The sequence below is a fragment of the Aethalodelphis obliquidens genome, unplaced genomic scaffold (genome assembly GCF_003676395.1).
Source record: "Aethalodelphis obliquidens isolate GAN/ISIS:26980383/991018 unplaced genomic scaffold, ASM367639v1 scaffold4, whole genome shotgun sequence".
NCBI classification, from domain to species: Eukaryota; Metazoa; Chordata; class Mammalia; order Artiodactyla; family Delphinidae; genus Aethalodelphis; species Aethalodelphis obliquidens.
In genome coordinates, this window is record NW_020837948.1 from 60899736 (window position 1) to 60921875 (window position 22140).

The window sequence follows — 22140 nt, forward strand, 5'->3', positions numbered from 1 at the left end:
GACTGAGAGACCTCTCCAAATTTCACAGACACAAAATATATCCATTCATTTGTGTATAGTTATGTGAGGACAATCCTCTGAGAAGGATGAAGAGGCCAGGTGTTCTGGATAAGGACTGAAGGGCTTTGTGGAAGGGTCAGAGGCTGAGAGGAAGAAGCTAAGGGTCCCAGCCGCTGAGATGTGAGTGGTGTCCAAGTACTTCAGGTCCTGAGTTAATTGTTTCTGTCCTCCTGCCACTGAGGATTTTGGTTTGCAAACTAATGTGTATAGCTTTAAAGGGGGCACGCGAGAGAGTTGGCCATGGCTGCTTTGTGGAATTTTTGCATAAGGACGTGATATTTTTCCTGACTTGATTGTTTATTTCCTAACCATATACTTAGATATTCATTAAGTGTTACTACGTGTGTAGCCCTGTGCTTGATACTGGGGTTGGCCTCAGAGAAGAGGAAGGTAGTTCTTATGTTTCTGAATACTACCTGGGACACCTTTTAGTGCCCTAAACATCTTTCAGAGTTGACACATTATTGCTTAGCCCTGGGAAAGCTCTCCATTGGCTATCAGTAGGCTATCATAAACCATGAAGGGTAACTCTGGTATATAAAAATTAAATTTTATCCACAGCAACAAAATTAGTCTTCTTTACCAATCACACATCAGATAATATAGCTGACCAGCCACGTTCCACAGTGCATCTTCTTCCCTGAGGCTGTAGGCCTTGATTTCAGGAGACAATATCATTTATTAAAATGATAAAACATCCTAATGTCCCTATATACCACTAAAATGTCCCAGGAAGTTCAGTACTGAATGAATTGATCCAGAAAAGCATTAGAGTAGAAAACACACACTCAGCTATGATGATCATAAAAGGTTGCTTTTCTGAGGCTGCAGAAGAATCTGGAAAATACCCAGCAGTAGCCCTCTTCGTGTGTGCACACGTGTGTTGGGTGGAGGTAGGGTGACGGGGGAAGGGAGCTGCGACCTCAGGCAGGTGAATTACAGGATCTGCTCCAACCCCAGAGTTACAGCAGTTGCAGCAGCAACAAGCAGTGGATCATTACCACAATAGTAATAGTTACTGTGCCTGTAGTTTAAGGTTGATTGAAGTGTCTGAACATATTTAATGAGGAGACTTTATTCTTGTGTCAAAACAAAATCAAAAGGCACTCCACATATTCTTCAAGGTTAGGCTAAAATTTCATCTCCTTTATAAAACCCATTCAGACCAATCCAGCTTCTAATACCTCAGCAACCACAGATGATAACTAAAAGTGGAGTATCACCCTCCATGGAAGTCATTGAAGGAAAGAGGAACCCATTTCTTCCTTCAGTTCTCTCCGTCTGGCCTATAGGACCATGAGACCCATCCAGGCTTGGACTACTGCAGTGGCCTTCCAATCTCTATCTCCCCTCCACCTACATGTCTTGTGCTTAACTACCTATGGCTTTTGCTGTTTTCAGATCTTCTGCTACGATGTGCCTCACCCCTTCACTCACTCAACAGAGGCTTACTAAGGAACTATCATGGGTCAAGCCTGGTGCTAGGCAGGGATTATAACCAAAAGGCAGGCAGAGCCTTCAGAGATGCTGCGGTCTGAAGGACAGTTCAGCTCAGCAAGTCCAGCAGCAGCATTGCCCCAAACAATCAGAACTGTCCCATGAACCAAATGAGATATATCTGTTCTAGAATGACCCATGACTGGAAATACCTAATGTAGAAGCTCTAGGTTCAATTTTTTTTTTTTTTCTTAGCCAGGATGGAGAACTGGATAAACTAAGCTAATAAAGAGAACTCTACCAGAACTCTCACACATGGGCAGAACTGAGCCACAGGCTGATATATCTTTATAAATTGTCCCGGTTGAGAATAAAGAGAAAGCCGGTATCCATACTTTCCCCTAAATTAGACCCACTCTCTCAGCTTTTCCCCTCTTGGGTCACCTTTTCCAAATGAATGTGGTGAGGGGTGCTCTGAATACTGAGTGTGGGGTACCAGTATGCTGAGTTCATTCTCGCTAGTAAGGAAGTAAAAAGGGAAAATACGTAACACCGCCAAATAGGAATCATTTAAAAACACAGAACCAGCCGTTTATTATTCATGCATGGATTATCTGTGACAAATCTGTAATCCCAGGATGGCTTCCTCTTCCTGCCCCGCATTCCTTTAGGCTAATCTCCCAAGGTCACAGTTGTTAGGTGTACCCATTCTTCCAAGGCCAGCTCAGCTCTCACCTCCATAGCCACCTGAAGAAAACACTGTCTTCATTAATAAAAGTTCACCCCAGAACCTCCACAATGGCCCTGAAAACATCTCTCAGTGAGAAAGGAAGACGGGTGTCAGCTTCGGAGGATGCCGTACCCCGCATCCTCTCTCTGGGCACCTCTTGCCTCATATCACTACCCTCACGACATGAGCCTCTGAGGGTGGGAAGGGAAAAGGGAAGGAGAATGTTCCTCCCTTAATGCTCTGGTCCCAGCACAGACACAGAATCCTTCTTTGCATTCCTCACATCACAGTCAAGGAAGGGCTGGAGCTTCCACACCCTGCTGTGCTGAAGCTTGGGGACAAGAAAAGCAAGGAAAGCACCCCAGAGCAACTGCTTCTGTCTTACACCATCTGCATCTGCACACATTGCCTTTGAAAAGGCAGTTCTGTTCTTCCCAAAGGAGCTGGAGAACTGCTGTGGTCCATCATGTATTTGCAATTTGATGGAAATAGAAATTTTTAAAAAGTGAATAAAATATGTTTGCTTTTTGTATACCTAGGATGATATTTTCAGTACTTCAGATCTCTACCCAGAGAAAAGACACACTCCTTCCTTTTAACTCTGAAATCCATCCCCAAAGTTAGCAAATTTAAAAATTAGAAAAGCATTGCCTGATATAATCTAACAGAAGAGTTATACTGGGGGGACACAGTATGATGTGGTGATTGACGGTGTGGCCTCTGGTGTCCGAGGACCTGAGTTTATTATCCCAGCTCCAGCTGTGAGCCTTGGCCAGTCTTTACTCTTAATCCCTCAGTTTGTCCATCTGTAAAATAGGGATGAGAACAGCACCCATCTCATAGGACTGATGTGGGTTAAATGAGATATTCCATGGCAGACTTGGGACAGTGCCTTCCATATTGTAAACACTCCATAAATATTAAACAAGTCATCGTATCCTCATCATTCAAGCGAAGCACACTTTGAGCAATTGCTTTCAGAGCAGTTTTTCTCCTTTCCAAAAGGTTGCATTCAAAAGAAGCTTTAATAGCTTTGCAATTTTTACCTTGAGTTTAAAAATCCCAATACAACAGGAGTAAAATCTCGTGAATCCAACCCTACCTGTGCTACCTCTGAGCCTGGCTCGATCCAGCCCCTCCTTGACTTCCATGGGGACAGTTTCTTTGGAAGCAACTTAAAAATGCCAAGATCCAGACAAAGTAGCGACGCATCCGTCCTCACACAGGCCTGGGTGTGGTCGCCTGGGCAGGGTCCCCGCCTTTGAGTAACCTGTGTCCTCTTCATCACTGTCTTCACAGCTGTGTGGGAAGGAATTCAACCGGATGCACAACCTAATGGGCCACATGCACCTGCACTCTGACAGCAAACCCTTCAAGTGCCTCTACTGCCCCAGCAAGTTCACCCTGAAGGGGAACCTGACACGCCACATGAAAGTGAAGCATGGGGTCATGGAGCGGGGCCTCCACTCTCAAGGTAATCACCCTTCCAGGCCAGTGAGGAACAAATGGGAGCTGAACTTGTCTTTAGGGAGCTTTACTTTGGGGGGTTATTCTTACCGTCATAAAAGGGAGCATAATTCTCAAGACCACAGCAGAGTAGCGGGAGCAGGTTGTCAGTGTTGCTGTAACACACGTAAAGCTGGTATCTGAAGGTAGTAAGTAAAAGTGAATTTTAGGATGTAGATTAGAATATCATAGTGATGCCACTCGGTACCACTATTAGTTCGTTGTTCCAGACCCTGCAGCAGGTGCTTGGTCTCTGTGAATCTTTATAGTAACTCCAGGGTGGAGGAACTTCTGTTATGAGGCTTTGAAACATTAACTTGCTCAACTGAAAAGTAGCAGACCGAGAATTTGAACACAGACCTTTCTGACTCTAAAGCCTTATTGTATCCTCTTTATCGCACTGCCGTTAAGGGGCAGGTCTGCTAGTTCTGCTGTCAGCAGAAGTGTGTCTGTAGCAGGCTAGGTCTCGTCTATCTGTTCACAACCAGAAACTCGCAAGGACAGTTTTCCTGCTTGGTAGGGCTGATTGGCCCATAGGCAGAGTAGTGAGTCTCCCTAGCTGAGCCCTAACTGAACTGATGAAAGTTTCTGCCTCCTTCATCTTCTTGGTCCCTTCCTTAGCAGTGAGGAGTTTATGTTCCACACGTACTGGGTTCAGTAGGTTGTCCTTCAGTAAATGGGCAGTAAATGCTTTCTGTCCAATGCAGTGTGCTGTATGCCATGGCAGATACGAGGGGAATGAGACCACCTTCATTCGCCCTCTGGGAGGCCTGTGTGTGGGGAGAGAAGACACACATATACGTAACTTACAATATCATGCTAACTGGCCGATATGTTCTGATTCACATATGATCCAAGCACAGGGTGACGCACTTAGATTTTATTGCTCGTCCCCAATATTCCACAAAGTAGACTGTGTAATTCTCATTTTATGTAAATGGAGACCAAGGCCAAGAGGTGTTACATAAACTGCTCAAGGTCAAACAGCAAGTCTGAAGGCAGAACTGAGATTCTAACTCAAGAATTTCTGGCTCAAGCCAGTGCTTACTGCACTGAGTAAAAACATGGGCGGGGGGGGGTTTGTTCACGTTTGCTGCTTCTCCTACCCCTTTACAAAAGAGGTGGTCAACTAGGCACCCGTATTCATGAATAGGATGCACGTGTGCACACCCAGCGTGAAACAAAATGATGGTAGCTTTCAGATTTCTCAAACACCCACTGAGTTTACGGCGACTCCTGGTTGAGAGGAAACTGTGATCATCATAAAACAAGGCCTGGAGTTTGTACAAAAGCCCTGAAAATAATTCTGGTTAAAAAACAAAAGCACTTTATTTCCCTGAGAATGTTCTTTTTCTGAATCATTCTTTGCATCTCTGCTTGCCTGAGCTACTTCCCAAGCTAGGCCTGGATTCTTCCAGAATAGGTGAAGTATGCTCAGTCACCAGGGCTAGAGACACAGGAGGTGATGAGGAGACACTCCTCCGTCTGAAAGCCTGACTTGGTCACCAGGACGTACCCCATACAGATACTCATATCCTAACAGGCAACTAAAGACTGTCATTCTTCTGGACAAATCAAGAGCATCACCATATATCAGAGAGTTGCTTTGAAAGTTTTTAACAGACTTTCAACAATTTTAATGTTTTCAACTACAAAAGGTGTTAGCATTTCTTCGCTCTAGGTTTTGAAATGGCTCAGAAATCAAGACCCAGATTAAAAAGATCCTCCCTGTGCCCCTGACAAGATTAAAGCTACAGACAGCTTCATCGCCTGACCACACCATAAAGCAGGCAGCATTGGACCTCGGCTTCCTTTGTGCATCCCCGCCCCAGAGGCCTGCTTCCCCCTGTGCAGCAGGGTCTGGCCGCACCCCAGCCCCCTCCCTCCCATCCCTCTCTTCAGTCCTCCCCGCCTGGTCCTCAGGGCCTGGCTGCTGGCTTACCACGGGCAGACACCTCCAAGATCAAATCAGGTGGAGCGCTACCACATGCCTGTTGGCTGCTGAAAAGTCCATCCCTACAAGGGCCTTCAAACTGAAACTAAAAATGAGACCCTCTTACATCACTGTGCCCAACAGCAAGGACCCTTGTGGTGGGACACAAGGGCTTTTGAGCTCCTCAGAGGACCTTCCTGCACCCTCCCTACCTACTCTGTCTGTGCTCAGGGGGCCCAGTTATGGGGTGGCCCCCTTGGTCCCAAATGGAATATCTGGGGTTTTTTTCAAGTTGAAAATATCTCTATTATTGTTTTATTTTTTTTCTTACGGTAAAATGTGTGCTCACTGTTAAAATAAAAAGAAATATATTTGAAGTGAAAAGGAAAATGTAAAAATCACCTCATAGTTAATCATTTTTGAGATTTTGGCATATGTCCTTCCAGATAGTTTTTGATATAAAATAGAATCTACACTATTAATATATATGATAAATAATATATATGATAAATATATATTTCTTTTACTTAAAGGATATAGAGAATACCTTTTATGATCAGTAATAGGTCTCTGCATCTTCTACACATAGAAGTACCTTCTACACACGTCATACCTTCATTGTATGGAGGTACTATTATTTATTTAAACAAACCTCTATCGTTAAATTGATAATTGTTTTCACAGTCTCACTATTAGAAGCGTGGTGATGAGCATCCTTACATATACATCTTGTGCACCTGCCAGACTGTTCTCATAGTTTAAATTCTCAGTAGTGTAACTGCTGAGTCAAAGGTGTGCTTATTTTTAAAGCTTTTCTTGCATGTTGCCAAATTCCCCTGGAAGGAGTCATACCGATGTAGACTCCATCTGTGACAGGGCCCATCTCTCTACAGCCTTCCTGGGGATTTCTCTGCTTTTCAAATGCAAAAGCAAGCTACACTAACCGGCCCTGGGTTCCGCCCAGCGACCTGAACGTTTCCCGGGGCCTGAACGTGCCTTTGCTCCGGCAGGTTTTGGAAGGGGGAGAGTTGCCGGGGCGCAGACGGCGGGGGGCCTGAGGAGCCTGCAGCAGGAGGAACCCTTCGACCTGTCCCAGAGGCGTCGGGCCAAGGGGCCAGCCTTCCAGCCGGATGTGGAGAGCGCCAGGGGCAGCTCCTGCCACGAGGAGGACGACGACGACAACTGCTGCGAGGCGGGGCGGGACAGCCCGGGCCTCGGCCCCCGCAGCCCCCCGCTCTGCGCGCCGCAGGACCTGTCCGCCAAGGCCGACCCGGGCCCCAGGGCGGAGGCGCAGGCGGGGGAGGACGCGCCGCAAGGGGACCTCCAGCCGAAGAGCCGGGCCAGCCCCGGGCCCGAGGGCGTCCGGGAGAGAGAGTTTGCCCGCAGAGACGAGTGTCCCGGCCTCCTCCGGGCCCTGCAGAGCGCTCGGCGGGGCCCCTCCTTTTCTGATTACTTGTACTTCAAGCACAGAGATGAGAGTTTAAAAGAATTACTGGAGAGGAAAATGGAAAACCAAGCAGTGCTTTTAGGGATCTAAGTGGACGGTTTAAAAATTACACTTGGAGAATGAGCACTAGGCTGTGCAAGTACAGCTTTCCGCATGAGCTCTCGTTTGCTGGAGGCGGAGAAGGGCACGAATCTTTACAAATGGCTCAGACTAAGTGAGCAGGGATGCCTCACTCACGTAAATGCTTCTCAGGTCATTCATTGGGCCCTTGATTTTTCACACACATGCAAGGTCTTCTTCAGTGTTATTTCGTGGATCTCCAGTGTAATAAACTGTACATATTCTTCTAGACATCTAACTGTAAGCTGATGCCGAGGTGCTTTTAGAAATTATATCTTCCATTGACTAATACGGTAAATTTCTTTCTAGTTGCAAAAATATGGTGCTTGACATGTTACCTTATTAATGACTCTTTAGTTGAATGTGTAAAAGGTATAATATTTTTCCAGATAGATGAAAATATGAGTAGTTGTATATAGTTTAAAATTTGCTATATTAAATAATCAAAAAACGCCAGAAATGACACAGGAGGGTGAGGTATTGAAGAGGACGTTCTCAAGTAGTTGCTGCAGATATAAGATAACATTTCAACAGAATAAGAATAATTTTGACTGAGGAAAAAAAACAGCAATACTTAGATTCCTGCCTGGGTCTGCCTCATTTGGCTTCTGCTAACCTTCATCAGATGTGGCATTTGGAGCATATTTTCAGATAGCCCGCCAGTGCTCAGCGTCTGCAGGCTAACCCCGTGTCCTGAGCAGAGCTCCCTCCTGGAGACCTTGCTCGAGGCTTCGTGCCCCGTAAAGCAGCTGCAGGAAGAGTTGTCACCCCATGAGCAGTGGATTCCTCCTCAGTGCTGGAGCTGGGTGGGGGGGAGGAACTCTCCCTGAAATTTAAGCTCTAACTTATTTAGAGTATTAGAATAACCATAGGCTAATCACTAGTAAAGGATTTTCTGGGCTGTATTCTCAATGCTACCTGAACATTAGAATCATCTCAGGGAGCCTTTTAAAACATACCAACGCTGGGGCCTGACGCCCTGAGGTCCTGATTTAATTGGTCTAGGGTGGAGCTCTAGCACTGGTTATTTTCCAAGTTGCCCCAGATGACTCTTCTGTGCAGCCAGGGTTGAGAAAGATTGACTAGGCTGAAATAGTGGCTCCCAAGACCCCCTCCCAGGCACTCCATAAATATTTCAGCTTCTGGCTTTAGACTCATTAAGATAGAAAGCAGGAAACCTTGAAATCATACTGCTGACTTAGGCCTTTTTACCTGTTCTGTAAGAGCCTCACGAGAGGAAACACACACACACACACACACACACACACACACACTGTATAAACACACACTTTTTGTACTAGAAATGATGCCTGTGTTGCTTATGGTCACTTAATGTTTAAAAATACATAGCCAGCCTATAGTGACTAATTATTTCTTCCTAGATGTGTGAATCGTGAGTCCAGTGAGTGGCAGTGACTGTCAAGGGTGGGTTGAGCCCCACAGGTGGGCTTCCCTTAGGCACCGGCGTCTGACGAATAAAGCAGTGCTGACAGGATGTCACATATGTGTGACTGACCATAAGCAGTGACCCTCTGGTACTGTGTCTGTGTTTATGTAAAAACTGTCCCTTGGTAGTTTCAACTCGTATTTGTAGAGCTAGGTACTGTTTATTATTTGCTTCTTCTCCTCCCAAAATTACCAGTACATTTCTTTAGACGACCTGGCCCATCTCTGCCTGTGGAATGCTGGCTTTTTCTCTTGGCCAAGGTGCTTCCCCGTCAGCCTCATCTAGTTCTTGTCAGTCACACGTGCGCTTTGTCAATCCCTGATGCGTTCCTCCCGCTGCCTTGCTTAAGCCTCCTTCGCCCAGCCTCACCACCACTACAACGTGCCAACGCTGCTTGTGTTGGCTACTGCCATCTATGCCCCAAGGTCAGAGCACCTGCAAAGGGGATGGTGAAGGGAAGAGTGTGGTTTTCTGCGGTTACCAGCACAACTCTGGGCCAAGAATCCATCCAGATCTTCGTAGGGGCAATTTGCCTTCCATCCATTATTTTTAATACAGCTCATCAGTGCCTCTGATGACATCACTCAGAGGCTGGCAGAGTGTTCTGTGAGGCCTCCTCCTAGGGTCCTGTTACATATTCATTCTTTCAGCAGCAAGGTGTTGAGGACCTGCTACAAAGGCTGCAGATTTCCAGTTTGTTCTGGGTGTGCGGAGCTGGAATAGGAACTAGAAAAACTAGAATAGCAAGCTGTAGACTTTTCCACCCAAAACGAATCACGTGGGAGTGTTTGAGGAACAAGTTAATGTTGAGATGGAAAGAGTATGGTCTAGAATGCTGGTTTCCACGTTGTGTGCTGAGAAGCAAGAGGTCCCTCTTAGGCCCTTCTAGAGCTGCCAGGGGAGGGAAAATTCTCAACCCATATCCCCACTTCATTCAGAGCGGCTCAAATTCCATCTGTTTTATGTGTTAGGCTTCCAAGTAAAATTTCATTTGGAGGAAGAGAAAAGGGTCTAGGAAAAGTCATAAAAAATTGTTATGGAATGTATTCTAAAGCCTGTTTTTCATTCTTGACTCTGGATATGAGAGACTTAATTAGATATAACCCACTGGTTCATATGCACTGACCTCCTGAGAACCAAGGCTAAAACCTTGGTTTTGTATGTGACCAACATCCTGGTTGGCCTGGGACAACCCGGGCTTATACCTGTTGTCCCCAGGTAGTTACTAAGAGTGTCACCTTAACTCTCAAAAGTGTTCCAGTTTAGGGGCTTCCCTGGTGGCGCAGTGGTTGAGAGTCCGCCTGCCGATGCAGGGGACACGGGTTCGTGCCCCGGTCCGGGAAGATCCCACATGCCGCGGAGCGGCTGGGCCCGTGAGCCATGGCTGCTGAGCCTGCGCGTCTGGAGCCTGTGCTCCGCAACGGGAGAGGCCACAACAGTGAGAGGCCCGCGTACCGCAAAAAAAAAAAAAAAAAAAAAGGCACCCTATGCATTAAGTGCAGAGCTAAGGGAAGGGTTGGCCAACCTTGCCTAGAGCTAATTAACCAGGATGCAAGTCTGAAAGAGAAGCCATGAGGCCATCCTCAAGAGAATTAAGGGAGGAAACCATCCAAGGTCATCAGCAATCCCAGGACCAGGATAGCATGAAATCCATCACATTGTGACACTCTGAAAATAGGTCACTACCAAATGCTTTCCAGGCTTTTGACCACTGTCTTTGAACCAACCAACTGACCCAGCCAACTGGCATATTTTTCTTTTATCCTTCTTATTCCGGCCTATGATTACCCCCTGTTGTTGCCTTTCAACTCATTCTCTCTTTTTAAAAATTTGACTCCCCACTGGCCATGAGACTGAGGCTGACTTTCCATGACCCCAGAAGGGTAACTGGTATATTTGTATGTGAGTAGTTACATGAGACAACCCAATGTGCATACTGTATTTATTAAGCCCTGAGGGCATTTAATAAAATATTAACATCGTGTTTTGAATTACGATCTTTGTCTGCTTTGCTGGAACAAAATGTAACAGAGCTAACGTTTAAAATCCTTCACATATTTGGACAACATTACACCAGATGTTGATTTTGTACAGAATTCTGGCTTGCTATTTAAAAATAAAACTCAAAGTGTGTAGCAACCCAAGTTGTGAATATTGCTTTCTGCTTCAGTGAAAAAGCAGTTTACCTGAAAATAGCATGTAACCTATATTTTGTTAATTTAAGCAAATAAAGACGTGTTGAAAAAACTGAGTTAATTATTTGTGAATACCTGAAATTTTGCAAGGAAGCTGCCACTGTCAATGTCTTACTCCTGCCCTCAGATGATCTGCCAGAGCAGTTCCTACAGGTGGGCGTCTTGGCCCCAGGGAGACACGGGTGATGTCTCCCTCCCTTAAGGCTTCAGAAGGATTAATAAACTTCAGCTCAGCAGCAGGCAGGTGACATCTTCCTCATCTTCTTCTCTCCTATTCAGAAAAATTAGTTCTGGAAGGGTGTCATGGAGAAGTGGGAGGCTAGAGGCAGGATTACTTTATTCTGCGTCGAGTTCTTTGTACAATGTATGTTCTCGTGGGCAAGAGCACAAATTCTGGTGCCAGGTTCCTGGATTCAAAGCCCAGCTCTCTCACTTCCAGTCTTTGGGACCTGAGATGAATTTGTGAGCATCTCTCTGTGCCTCAGTCTCCTCATCTGTAAAATGGGACCCAGAACAGCACCTTCTCACCAGATGGTTTTGTGAGTTAATATACGAAGACACTCCTGGGCCTGGCTCACAGTGTATGCCTTGTAAGACTTAGCCATTATTATTACCATCAGTGAATTGGCCAGAAAACTGAACACTCAGCTGTCTCCCTTCACCAGAGCACTCACAAAGCTGTGTCAGCATGGGAAGCTGTCCATTTCTCAGGAAACCTCCCTTTTAAACGTTATATGCTGTTACTTGCCAAGCACTGTGCCAGGTGACTTATACACTCAATCTCATTTAAGCCTCATGCAACCCTGAGAGGCAAAGGTTATTATCTCCATTTTACTGATGAGGAACTGGAGGGTCAGGAGAGTGAAATGACTTGCTCCAAATTACTTAGTTAGCAAGTTCCTCCTTTGCCCTCCAAGCATATAGCCTGTAGCAGGTTGGGTTCTCTGGAAGTAGATGCTGAGACAGATTTGGGTGTAAGATGTTTATTAGGGATCAGTACCAGTGAAAAGAAGGGGGAGGAGAGAAGATTGAGCAAAGAGAATCCAGACTGTAATGCATGCCTGACCAAGCCTCACCCAACAGGGTGGGCAGCCCCGGGGCAAGGTCTGCCCGTCAGAGCCGTGCCACACTGGGCAGAGGCGTCCAGGCCTTTGCGCACCCGCCTTGCTCAGTCTCCAGATGTGAGCTGTCTAGGAAGAGCGTGACCTCAGGAAGGTGTGACCCTGCAGCAGGGACAGACCCTGAGGGGCTCAGGGAGCTGCTGGCTGGAGGCGTCTGCTGACTGCATTGCCCACAGCTTAGCACAAGGCCGTCTCTGAAGAGAGACCGGGTCACTCATCTCTGCGTCTGCCGCAGCCCACCTCTTGCATCACTCCAATCCACTTCTTCACATACACTCACAGAGTATCTTCTCCAGGATTCCAGTGGGCCTCTCTCCCTGAGGGAGAACTAAGAAAAGGGAGAGTAGTGGGTAAACTTCAGCCCCATCGTTGCAATTAGTCTAGGAGACACACTGATGTTCATTTTCTCCTTCCCGCATTACCTGTCTAGATCCCTCTCTGCCAGGCTCAGTGGCTTTCCAGGTGGCTTGACCCAGACCCTCATCTCCAAAGGGTCTGAGCCTTGGTCATCATGTTGCCCTGGACTGAATGGCTTTGTCCTCCCCACCCCCTGTGCCCCTTAAGCCTTAACCCCTAGTGAGATGGTGTTTGGAGGTAGGACTCTTGGGAGATAATTAGGTTTAGATAAATTCATGAGGATGGGACCCCCATGATGGGATCAGTGCTAAGATCAGAGTCTTCTCTCTCTACAACGTAAGGACACAGCAAGAAGGTGGCCATCTGCAAACTAGGAGGAGGGTCCTCACCAGACACAGGAGCTGCCGGCACCTCGTCTTGGACTTCCCAACCTCCAGAACTGTGAGAAATCAATGTTTGTTGTGTAAGCCACTCAGTCTGTGCCCAAACAGACTAAGACAGATGTCCTTCTCAGAATGGAGTTGCTGTACCTGTTCATTTACAGTCACAGGTGGGGAAGGAAATGCCAAATGAACCCTAAGTGGGTTCCGTACGCATTCTTCCCTGACCCCTTGTGTAACAACAGCCTTACTCTCTCCTGCTGATCAGGTGGTTTACCTCTGCCAAGATGGTGACTCCTTTCCTTATCTGCTGGTCCCTGGAAACAAGGAATAAAAAGTGCCCCGGCGACAGACATGGCTTATCATTTAGTGGTTCTCTTGCTATGCCCCAGGTGGAAGTGTACCCTCTTTGAGGAGAAGAATTGCTAACCCTGCAGAGCTCAGTGTCACAGGGACGAGAAATACTAAGTCTCCCAGCATGTCACATGAGTGAAGGGAAGTAGGGCCACTCCTGCTTCCACCCTTTATCCCTGGACCCAGGCATTCTTCCTGTTGAGGACATAGGACCATATAAAAGTCTTTGATTCAATGAATGCACTGGAGGATGACACCCCATCCTTGTGGGGTATTTCCTCCAAGAAGAGCTCTAGGGAGCTAACCACTTCTGGGTGGTGTGTATGTGATATGACCAATAGATCCTGTGGTCATAGGCCCACCTCTCACCTCATTTACTGTAATGTGAATTCTATGGTTTGATGTGATATTATATAGGATTCTGTGCCAATAGAACAAACACTCCATAACCCTACCCCTTGCAAAGCAGTGCTGGCTGAGGTCCTACCAGCAGAAAGGGCAAACCTACATCTGAAGTACTGTGCATCTATTCCTGAGGCAAAGAACTACTGGCTCTTCAAGTCAAAAGGGACTCGGTATAGTCAACTTCTCACCAAGTGACCAATTGGTCTTCTTGAGCAACGGTGCCATACTGCAAGCTCAGCATCAGTCTTCATTGCTGGTATGTTGGATATTCAGTGATAGATCAGCCTTGGTCAATGCAATTCATGCTGTTGTGCTCATGTGTAGCCTGCATCTCTGCCACTGTGGCCCCTTCATTCATATGCTCTTTGTTACAGCACTGGAGTGGCTGTTGACAGAGGGCTGAAGTCAACTGGCAAGGTCACTTGTCTGCCTCACTATTTAATGTTCCTCCATGGTGGATGCTATCTGATGGGTGTTAGCATGTGACACAAAGATTTTCATACTTTGTGTTCACTCCCATATGTCTATGCACACACCTCTACTCTAGATAGACAATAATAGTGAATATCTACTTTAATTAGAGTGGTCAGGGAGTGACGTTTAATTTGAGAACTGAAGGATGGAAAGACCCAGCCATGGAGAAAACAAAGGCAAGAGCATTTCAGGCAGAGCAGACAGCATCTGCAAAGGTCTGTGATTGAAGGGGACGTGGCCAAGGAAAGAAGGACAGTGCGGAGAACACAGCAGGAGAGGGAGGGTGATGCAAGGTGAGGCTGAAACGGCAAGCCACTGAGCATGGGGGTGAAATAATGAGATTTACATTTTCTAAAGCTCATTCTGACTGTCGTGTGAAGGGTGGGTTGGAAGGAAGCCAGGATGATGCTGGGAGACCATTAAGAGGCAGGGGTTTTTGCCCATGTCAAAGAGCTTTATTCCTATGTTTTCTAATAGAAGTTTCATGGTTTCAGGTCTTACATTTAATTCTGTTTTTTTTAACATCTTTATTGGAGTATAATTGCTTTACAATGGTGTGTTAGTTTCTGCTTTATAACAAAGTGAATCAGCTATACATATACATATATCCCCATATCTCCTCCCTCTTGTGTCTCCCTCCCTCCCACCCTCCCTATCCCACCCCTCTAGGTGGTCACAAACCACCGAGTTGATCTCCCTGTGCTATGCGGCTGATTCCCACTAGCTATCTATTTTATGTTTGGTAGTGCATATATGTCCATGCTACTCTCTCACTTCATCCCAGCTTACCCTTCCCCCTCCCCGTGTCCTCAAGTCCACTCTCTACGTCTGCGTAAGAGGCAGTTTTAATAGTCTGTAGAAGATAATACTGGCCTGGATTTAAAAGGTAGCAAAGAGGAAGTTAGAAATGGATGCTTCCAAATCTGTTTTGGAGGTCCCATCGACTTGTTCTGCTTAAAGCACATTTTAATTTTAATAACAAGATAAATACATATTTTTCTAAGTACAAAGTAGAATGCCACTTGATATAAAGTCCATCTCCTCACATAATGACAGAAAGGATGAATTAGATTTTTATAGCTATCATAAAACCCACGCTCTTTACTCTCTTGGCAAGAGCATGTTTGCCAAGTAATATACGTAAAAGTAAGTCCATCTGGTTTCTCTCAGTTTTGTTCTGGGTTATGATTGGCAAAAAAGAAAATAGTTGAGACTGAAAAAGACAGTGAACCTTATTACACGGATCCTGGGAAGAAATGGCAGCAGTGAAGAGAAAGGGACACAGAGTTAGAACTCAGTAAACCAAGGGAAGGAGGCTAGAACTCCAAGACTGTAAGGTGAGGCTCAAAGAGTCCTTTTCGTCTCCCCAGGCCCTGGAGACATCTCTGATCCAGCCAGTAAAATAATACATGTTCATGATAATGGACTTGCACAGTCAAAGAACAGTTCATCCTCTCTACCATATTTACTAACTAAATGTACTCCAAATCCATTTTCATTTTAAACTATTCAATTCTCAAAGGGTGACAGTCCAGTTATCTGGAAAATTTTATCCAGTGCACACATTATTTTGCAACACTGCAGAATGAACAAGATGTTGTCATGTTTTGCGTCCCAAAGTGAATTGGTCCACGGCACCACAGACAGTAAGTACCTTAAGAAGAAATAAAAAACAAAAATGTGTGGCAGGAGTCTGTCCCTGCCCTTAAGGAACACACAGTTCTTACAGGCCTATGGAGGGTGGCAGGAACACGGTTTTTCAAATCTCCTTATCCGAATCTCCAAAGCCTTAAAGCTAAACACTGTCCTCCTTGTAAAATCCCAGGTGCGAACGCAGCCTGGTCCCCTGAAGCACCATGGCATTTCATTTTTGCACAGCAGCCCTGAGCCAAGAGTAACTTGCAGCCCCATTAGGAACTTGCTCTGCAAGTGGAGAAAGAGGAGCTCATCTGAGAGCTGGGGAGTGACCCTTACAGGGTCTCTGGGGACCCAGTATCAGTGGCGCTCACTGTTTCCTCTTCCCTGGATGCAACAATATATTAAGAGAGAAAAAAAGGCGGTTGGCTCTTTTCATGATTTTCCTTTTTAATTTTTGTTGAAAATGGAACTGTGTTCTCTTGATCCTTCAAACAAACGAGGGGAAGTGGAAGCCCAAAAGTTTCTCTTAGGTTCCCCGGAGAGGGTGTCTGTGTTTGTAGTGTGATGTGGGAAAAGGCCTTGTGTATCTGCTGCATTGTCACGTCGTACCAGAGTGATTTGCAGTAGGAAGTGTGGGATGAATACCATTTCAATGTAAGAGAAAGTGATGGAGCCACAGTCTTTGAATCAAAGATCTCAATTTGCCCTTCATCTCCAAGACGTACTTCCCCTGACCTCTGCCCCCCATCTTTATTAGATGATGAAAGAAACACAAGAACACTCTCTGAACTTGACCCAAACAATAAGTGCAGCCAGAAATCCTTGCTATTCAGCATGCACGTGGGCAGGGAGGGGGAAAGGGGGAGGGTGCTTGGAAGGAAATGCCGGAGATCCAGAGGCAATGGGAAGGGGGGGCTCTTAGTTTCTGGCAGCGTACCTGAAGAATCATTTTAAATTGATGTTTGAAATATGCATTACAAGTCTCTTCACTGGGCAGATCTTAATAAACAAATGGCCTTTGGAAGGAAAATGGAGAGATACATTAAGAGAAACCTAAAGGGGTTACTTCGTTCGTTTTAGCAATTCATCACATTGAGCACGCCGGAAAATAATTTTATTTCTTCTTCTAGAAAGTAGTAATAATGAAACTGGTCTCCAACCTGTGTGAGATGAGGGAATAGATGAGGTAAAATCTATCAATCATTCTGGACTTGCAGACATGACTGCTGTGTCATTTGCCGCTGTTGAAGGGCAGTTTCCCTTCCAACCTGTAGCAAGCCTGGTGAAGAAAACACCTTCACTTTGAGTGGCAGTTTATCCAAGTCAGAATATTATTTAATACCCTCAGCTGTGGTTCTGCAAGACTGCATGTATAGAACATTGAGTCAGCTACCTCTTCTCACTCTTTAAAAACCAACTAAACATAAAAGAAGTATGAAATCCCCAGCAACAGCCACATCTTTACAGGAAGAGAAAGCACAAATCGAAACAAGGTTATCCAGAGCCTTAGAAACAGATAATGACAATGTCACTCTCCCAGGGGACATTCGATAAACATTCATCAAATGTGATGATGCGTCTCTGTGAAGCAAGCACCGCAGACAGGGTCTAATCCCTTCAGAAGTCACTCTGAGTGCCTATCTGAAGAACACAGGTGATTCTGTGGATTTCAAAGGGCTTGTCTTTCCAAAAGCTCTGTGTGCCTCCAAGATGCTAATCCTCTTACCTTCCTGCAGGGACACTTCACTTTTGATCTCAGATTTATCTAATCAGATGCTTCTCCTTATTCAGACTGTTAGCTCTCTGAGCCAAGGACTTGGCCACCACTGCACCACCTCCAGCAGGGTTTTAGACAGACTTGAGATTGGATGTGGCCATCATCTCTGCTTCTCCTTGGAATACTGTAAGAAGGGTATAAAATTGACACATGAACTTACCAGGAGTATCCTTCAAGGGGACCTGTACAAAATGCTGCTATTCAAACATATGCATCTTTCCATTATGGTTAAAACTCTGTGGCGAAGGAGGGGGCTCCCAGAACAGCGGTGTGAGGATCCCAGTGCAACCTCACTCCCAGAGAGACCTTTATTAAACTGGTAAAAACTAGCAAAGATAACCATTCAAAATCTCTGGAGATTGACCAAAGAACTTACAATTTCAGGAATGTGTATTCAACAAAATCTGCAGAAACTCAGTAGGAACAGTGGTAGGCATGTCTGCACCGCCCCTGCCCCCCACCTGCCCAGATCCATGTTGTGCAAGACTGTTGCCATGGGCTTGACAGCCAGGTAGTAATTCCCATCTCCCCAGCTCCGTGCAGAAGACCTATCCTGGGTGGGTGACCAGGCGGTGGTGTCAGTTCCCCCCACCCAAACCTTTGCTTACTAAGGAGGAGCTGAGCGGGGCAGTGGGGAGCCCAGTCCCTCCTTCCCCACAGCCCTGCGTTGTGCAAGAGCTATTCCAGGGGATTTAGAAGCCGAGGGGCAGCTCCCATTTCCCCCAGTTCCTGGTGTAGGAAAACGATTCTAGGCCAGCCAAGCATCCAGTGAACCTCAGCAGATCCCATTTCGCCTGACTCTGTGTTATGGAACACCTGCTCTGGGGGAGGTGGCAGCAGCTGGTGGTGATGTTTGTACGATATTGTGAAGATACTTGAAATATTCACAGGTTTTACAATATATTCTTTTTTATTGTGGTAAGAGATGTGTGGCATAAAACTGGTCATATTAACCATTCTTAAGTGTGCAATTTAGTGGTACTAAGCACTTTCATAACGTTGTACAACATCACCACTATTCATTTCCAAAAAATTTTCATCATCCCAAACAGAAACTTTGTACCCACTAAACAATAAGTATCCCCTCTCCTTCGCCCCTGGTAACCTATATTCTAGTTTCTGGCTCTATGAATTTGACTACTCTAGATAACTTCATATAAGTGTAATCACACAATATTTGTCCTTTGTGTCTGTCTTATTTTACTTAGCGATGTTTTCAAGGTTCATCCATGTTGTAGCGCATGTCAAAATTTCATTCTCTTTTAAGACTGAATCGTATGATAAACATTTTGTTTATCCATTCATCTGTCTTGTAATGAACATAGTGTTGTTTCTATCTCTTGGCTATTGTGAACAATGCTGCTATGAACGTTAGTGTAGAAATATCTGTTTGAGTCCCTACTTTTATTTATTTTGGATATATACCTAACAGTGGAATTGCTGGGTCATATGGTAATTTTATGTATACATTTTTGAAGAACTGCCAAACTGTTTCCTACAGTGTCTGCGCCATTTTACATTCCCATCAGCAATGCACAAAGCTTCCAACTTCTCCACATCCTCTCCAATACTTGTAATTTTCCATTTTTTGGATAAAAGCCATCCTAATAGGTGTGAAATGGTATCTCATCGTGATCATAATTTTTTATTTAAATTCCTTTATCTGTTCAGCTGTTAATGCTGAGATCCATAATTCATTTTATAATCTACTTGTTTGTTTCTCATGAATATAAAAATAGAAAGTAAAAGATGGACTAGAGCTTTTTCCTTGTAAACAGAAAGTGGATGCTCCAGTGATTTATATGGGGTTTATTCCTGTTGTCGTGCTGTTTTTCGCTACCTCCTATCCTTCAAAGGACAATGACTCTGCTTGAGTGTTGAAAAGAAGTCTTTATCCCAGTTGCTTTATTCTGTTTTACTAGTCCATTTTCTTTTTTGTTCCCTGATCCTATTGTCCCTTGACCCTGAATTGCCAGGTGAGCTAATAACTACAGTAAGCTGGATGTACCTTGGGTTGGCCCTTGTAAAATTTGTACCAAAAAGATTGGGGTTAGTCTTTGCTGGGACTTGTCTGTGAATAGTGGGCAGAGCTGCCCCTTCCATTTGGGTGAGCCTGGAGGGTGGTGACACCCATGCACACGGAAGCAGTAGAACCTGCATCCAACCAGGAGCCAAGTTGCTGGGAACTGTCTATCCCCTTGTCCAAGCTTACAATTTTACACTGTAAAAACTTTAACAAAAAACCTCTATGAGACTTTTGTTTGTTTGTTTAGAGGGAAAGAACGTGTTTGGCTACTTTAGGACTAATATGAGTCATTTAGTGATCAAAGTCTATACTTAGCCTCTAAAACTAGGGAACAGTCTTCATTCATCAAAACCTTGATCCTTACTCTTAAAATTAAAAATCTGTCTGTAATATTACCAACCATGATTTTCCCATTTGAAATTTTAAAAAGGGGCATCAGCAACTTCATTTATTCATTCAATGAATGTTTACTGAGTGCCTGCTATGTGACAGACACGGTGCTGGGAGGCTCTGGAGATACCAGAATGAGCATCACATAGTCACCATCCCCTCTGACCTCGGAGGCCATTTTATAAAAAGGCGATTGACAACTCTAGATGTGAGTGTTGGCTGGAAGGGAGAGCCCCTGGGTTCCCTCCTCTGTGCCCTGACAGTGATCCCTGAGCAACCCTGGACCTGTCACCCAGCCCTTCTGGGCTTCACACTCCTTCTCTGCAAAGGAACGGGTTGCCTTGAACAGAAAGGATGCAAACACTGACTCCTGCAGGGTCAGGCAAGTAGCATAAAATCAGAATTGGGGCTTGTGTGAGATAATGTAGAGCTGGGGGAACTGTGGTGAAGTGGGAACTACATCCCCACCTAACATCATTTAAATTCAATTTTTTTTAAATCAATTTTTTAAAAAATTTATTTTATTAAAGTATAGTTGATTTACAATGTTGTGTTACTTTCTGGCATACAGCAAAGTGATTCTGTTATATATACATATATATTATAACGTATATACATTCTTTTCCATATTCTTTTCCATTATGGTTTATCGCAGGATATTGAATATAGTTCCCTGTACTATACAGTAGGACCTTGTTGTTTATCCATTCTCTCTATATAATAGTTTGCAGCTGTTAATCCCAAACGCTCAATCCTTCCCTTCCTCTATCCCCCTCCCCTTTGGCAAGTCTGTTCTCTGTGTCTGTGAGTCTGTTTTTGTTTCATAGATAAGTTCATTTGTGTCACATTTTAGATTCCACATATAAGTGATATCATATGGTAAAAAAATTTTTTTTAAATAAATAAAAAGACCATTGATGTGAGTGCCCTAATAAACAACTATACATCAGTTGTATAGAAAGTTCTCAAATTACGAGCAGAATAATTAAGTTCCTGTTGAGGGGATGATTCTAGAATTCTACTCGTGTAAATTAACTATGTATAATATTAACAACTATTACTCAAATGCCTTCAGTGGAATTGGTAGAGGTTACCTATCTAGACACCTCTCCCTTCCCCCACGTTTTAAATGTCTTCCCTGGCATTAGAAATTCCTTTTCTGGGGCTTTAGAAGGTAACAGTGAAGAAAGACTTGAGTACTCAGTATTCTAAGAACCAAGCAGCATGGCTCCTGCCCTGCAGCGATCTGCTTCTATTTATCTAAGCAATGAAGTATAATATTTCTCTTGGCCTCTCAGAAGGTGCCTGGTTTAAGACGGAATTTTAAGTCAAGGCTTTAGATTGAGTTGAAAAATTTTCAAAGCCATCACAACTTTACGTTTGACCCTTAGGGAGCTCAGAAATGTCCATGAGCTTGCGCAGCTATTTGTCTGAAGACACGGGATGATTCATCTGAGACTTGCCCCCTTCCGCCCCCCGCCCAGCCATCTTATGGAGAATCAACAGCAGTGTCCACGTTTCTCAGTAGCAGCCCTGGGGTCGGTCCACCCAACCACATTCATGCTTGCATTCCTGGAAGAACCGCATTTCCCCTTAGATTATTCCAGGTCACTGTGGGCTTGGGATGCAGCAGTGCCGGGTGGTTCTATTAAAAGAACATGGTGTCAAGGCAGACTCCATGTGAATCCTGGCTGTGTCACCTCGACAGGTGTGACCTTGGGCAGACTACTTAACCTTTCTGAGCTGGTTTCCTATCTGCCAAATAGAGATGATGCGTATCAGTGGTGACACGCACAGGCTCTGGGCTCGGACACACCTGGGCTCTGGTCCTGGTTCCATCTTACACCAGTGATGTAACCTGGAGGAAGTGATTCTCCCCCTTGAAGCCTCAGTTTTCTCTCTGCAAAGTTAGGAATCACATAGCATCTGCCTCATAGAATTGTGAGATTTAAGAGGGATAATGCTTATAGATGCCTAAAGCAAAATAAGCACTCAATACAGTTAGCTCCTATTACACTTACTACAGTGACCACATGGGAACGTGCCTGGCCAAGGGCCTGACACCCAGGTGACTTACAAACCATGTCGGTTTCTCTCCCCCATCCTCCTGAACTGACCTGAACACAAATGTGGCATCATTTATACTGCTTTGGGGGTGATAGCATATGGTTAGGGAGAATTCTCCCACACCTGCACCCCTTTCCTTGCTTCTCATTTTACTCCATTGCCTGGCTTCCCCTTACAAGAAATCACTCTTGCGAGTGACAGAGACATGCACGTGCCTCTCTCTGCCACGGAGCCAGTCAGGGAGACAGATTCTTGGCCCAGGCCGACTAGCATTTG

The 22140-nt window shown here is 45.1% G+C and overlaps 1 protein-coding gene across 2 annotated transcripts in view; it reads left to right on the forward strand.

Moving 5' to 3' along the window:
- Positions 1 to 10025, forward strand: part of ZNF366 (zinc finger protein 366) — a 65795-nt gene extending 55770 nt beyond the window's left edge. For both annotated transcript variants that reach the window (XM_027100876.1, XM_027100874.1), the window contains 2 exons: positions 3527 to 3701; positions 6677 to 10025. In XM_027100876.1, the coding sequence (XP_026956677.1) occupies positions 3527 to 3701; positions 6677 to 7203 (702 nt within the window). In that variant the 3' untranslated portion in view covers positions 7204 to 10025. The remainder of the gene's footprint in view (positions 1 to 3526; positions 3702 to 6676) is intronic.
- Positions 10026 to 22140: the final 12115 nt, after the last annotated feature.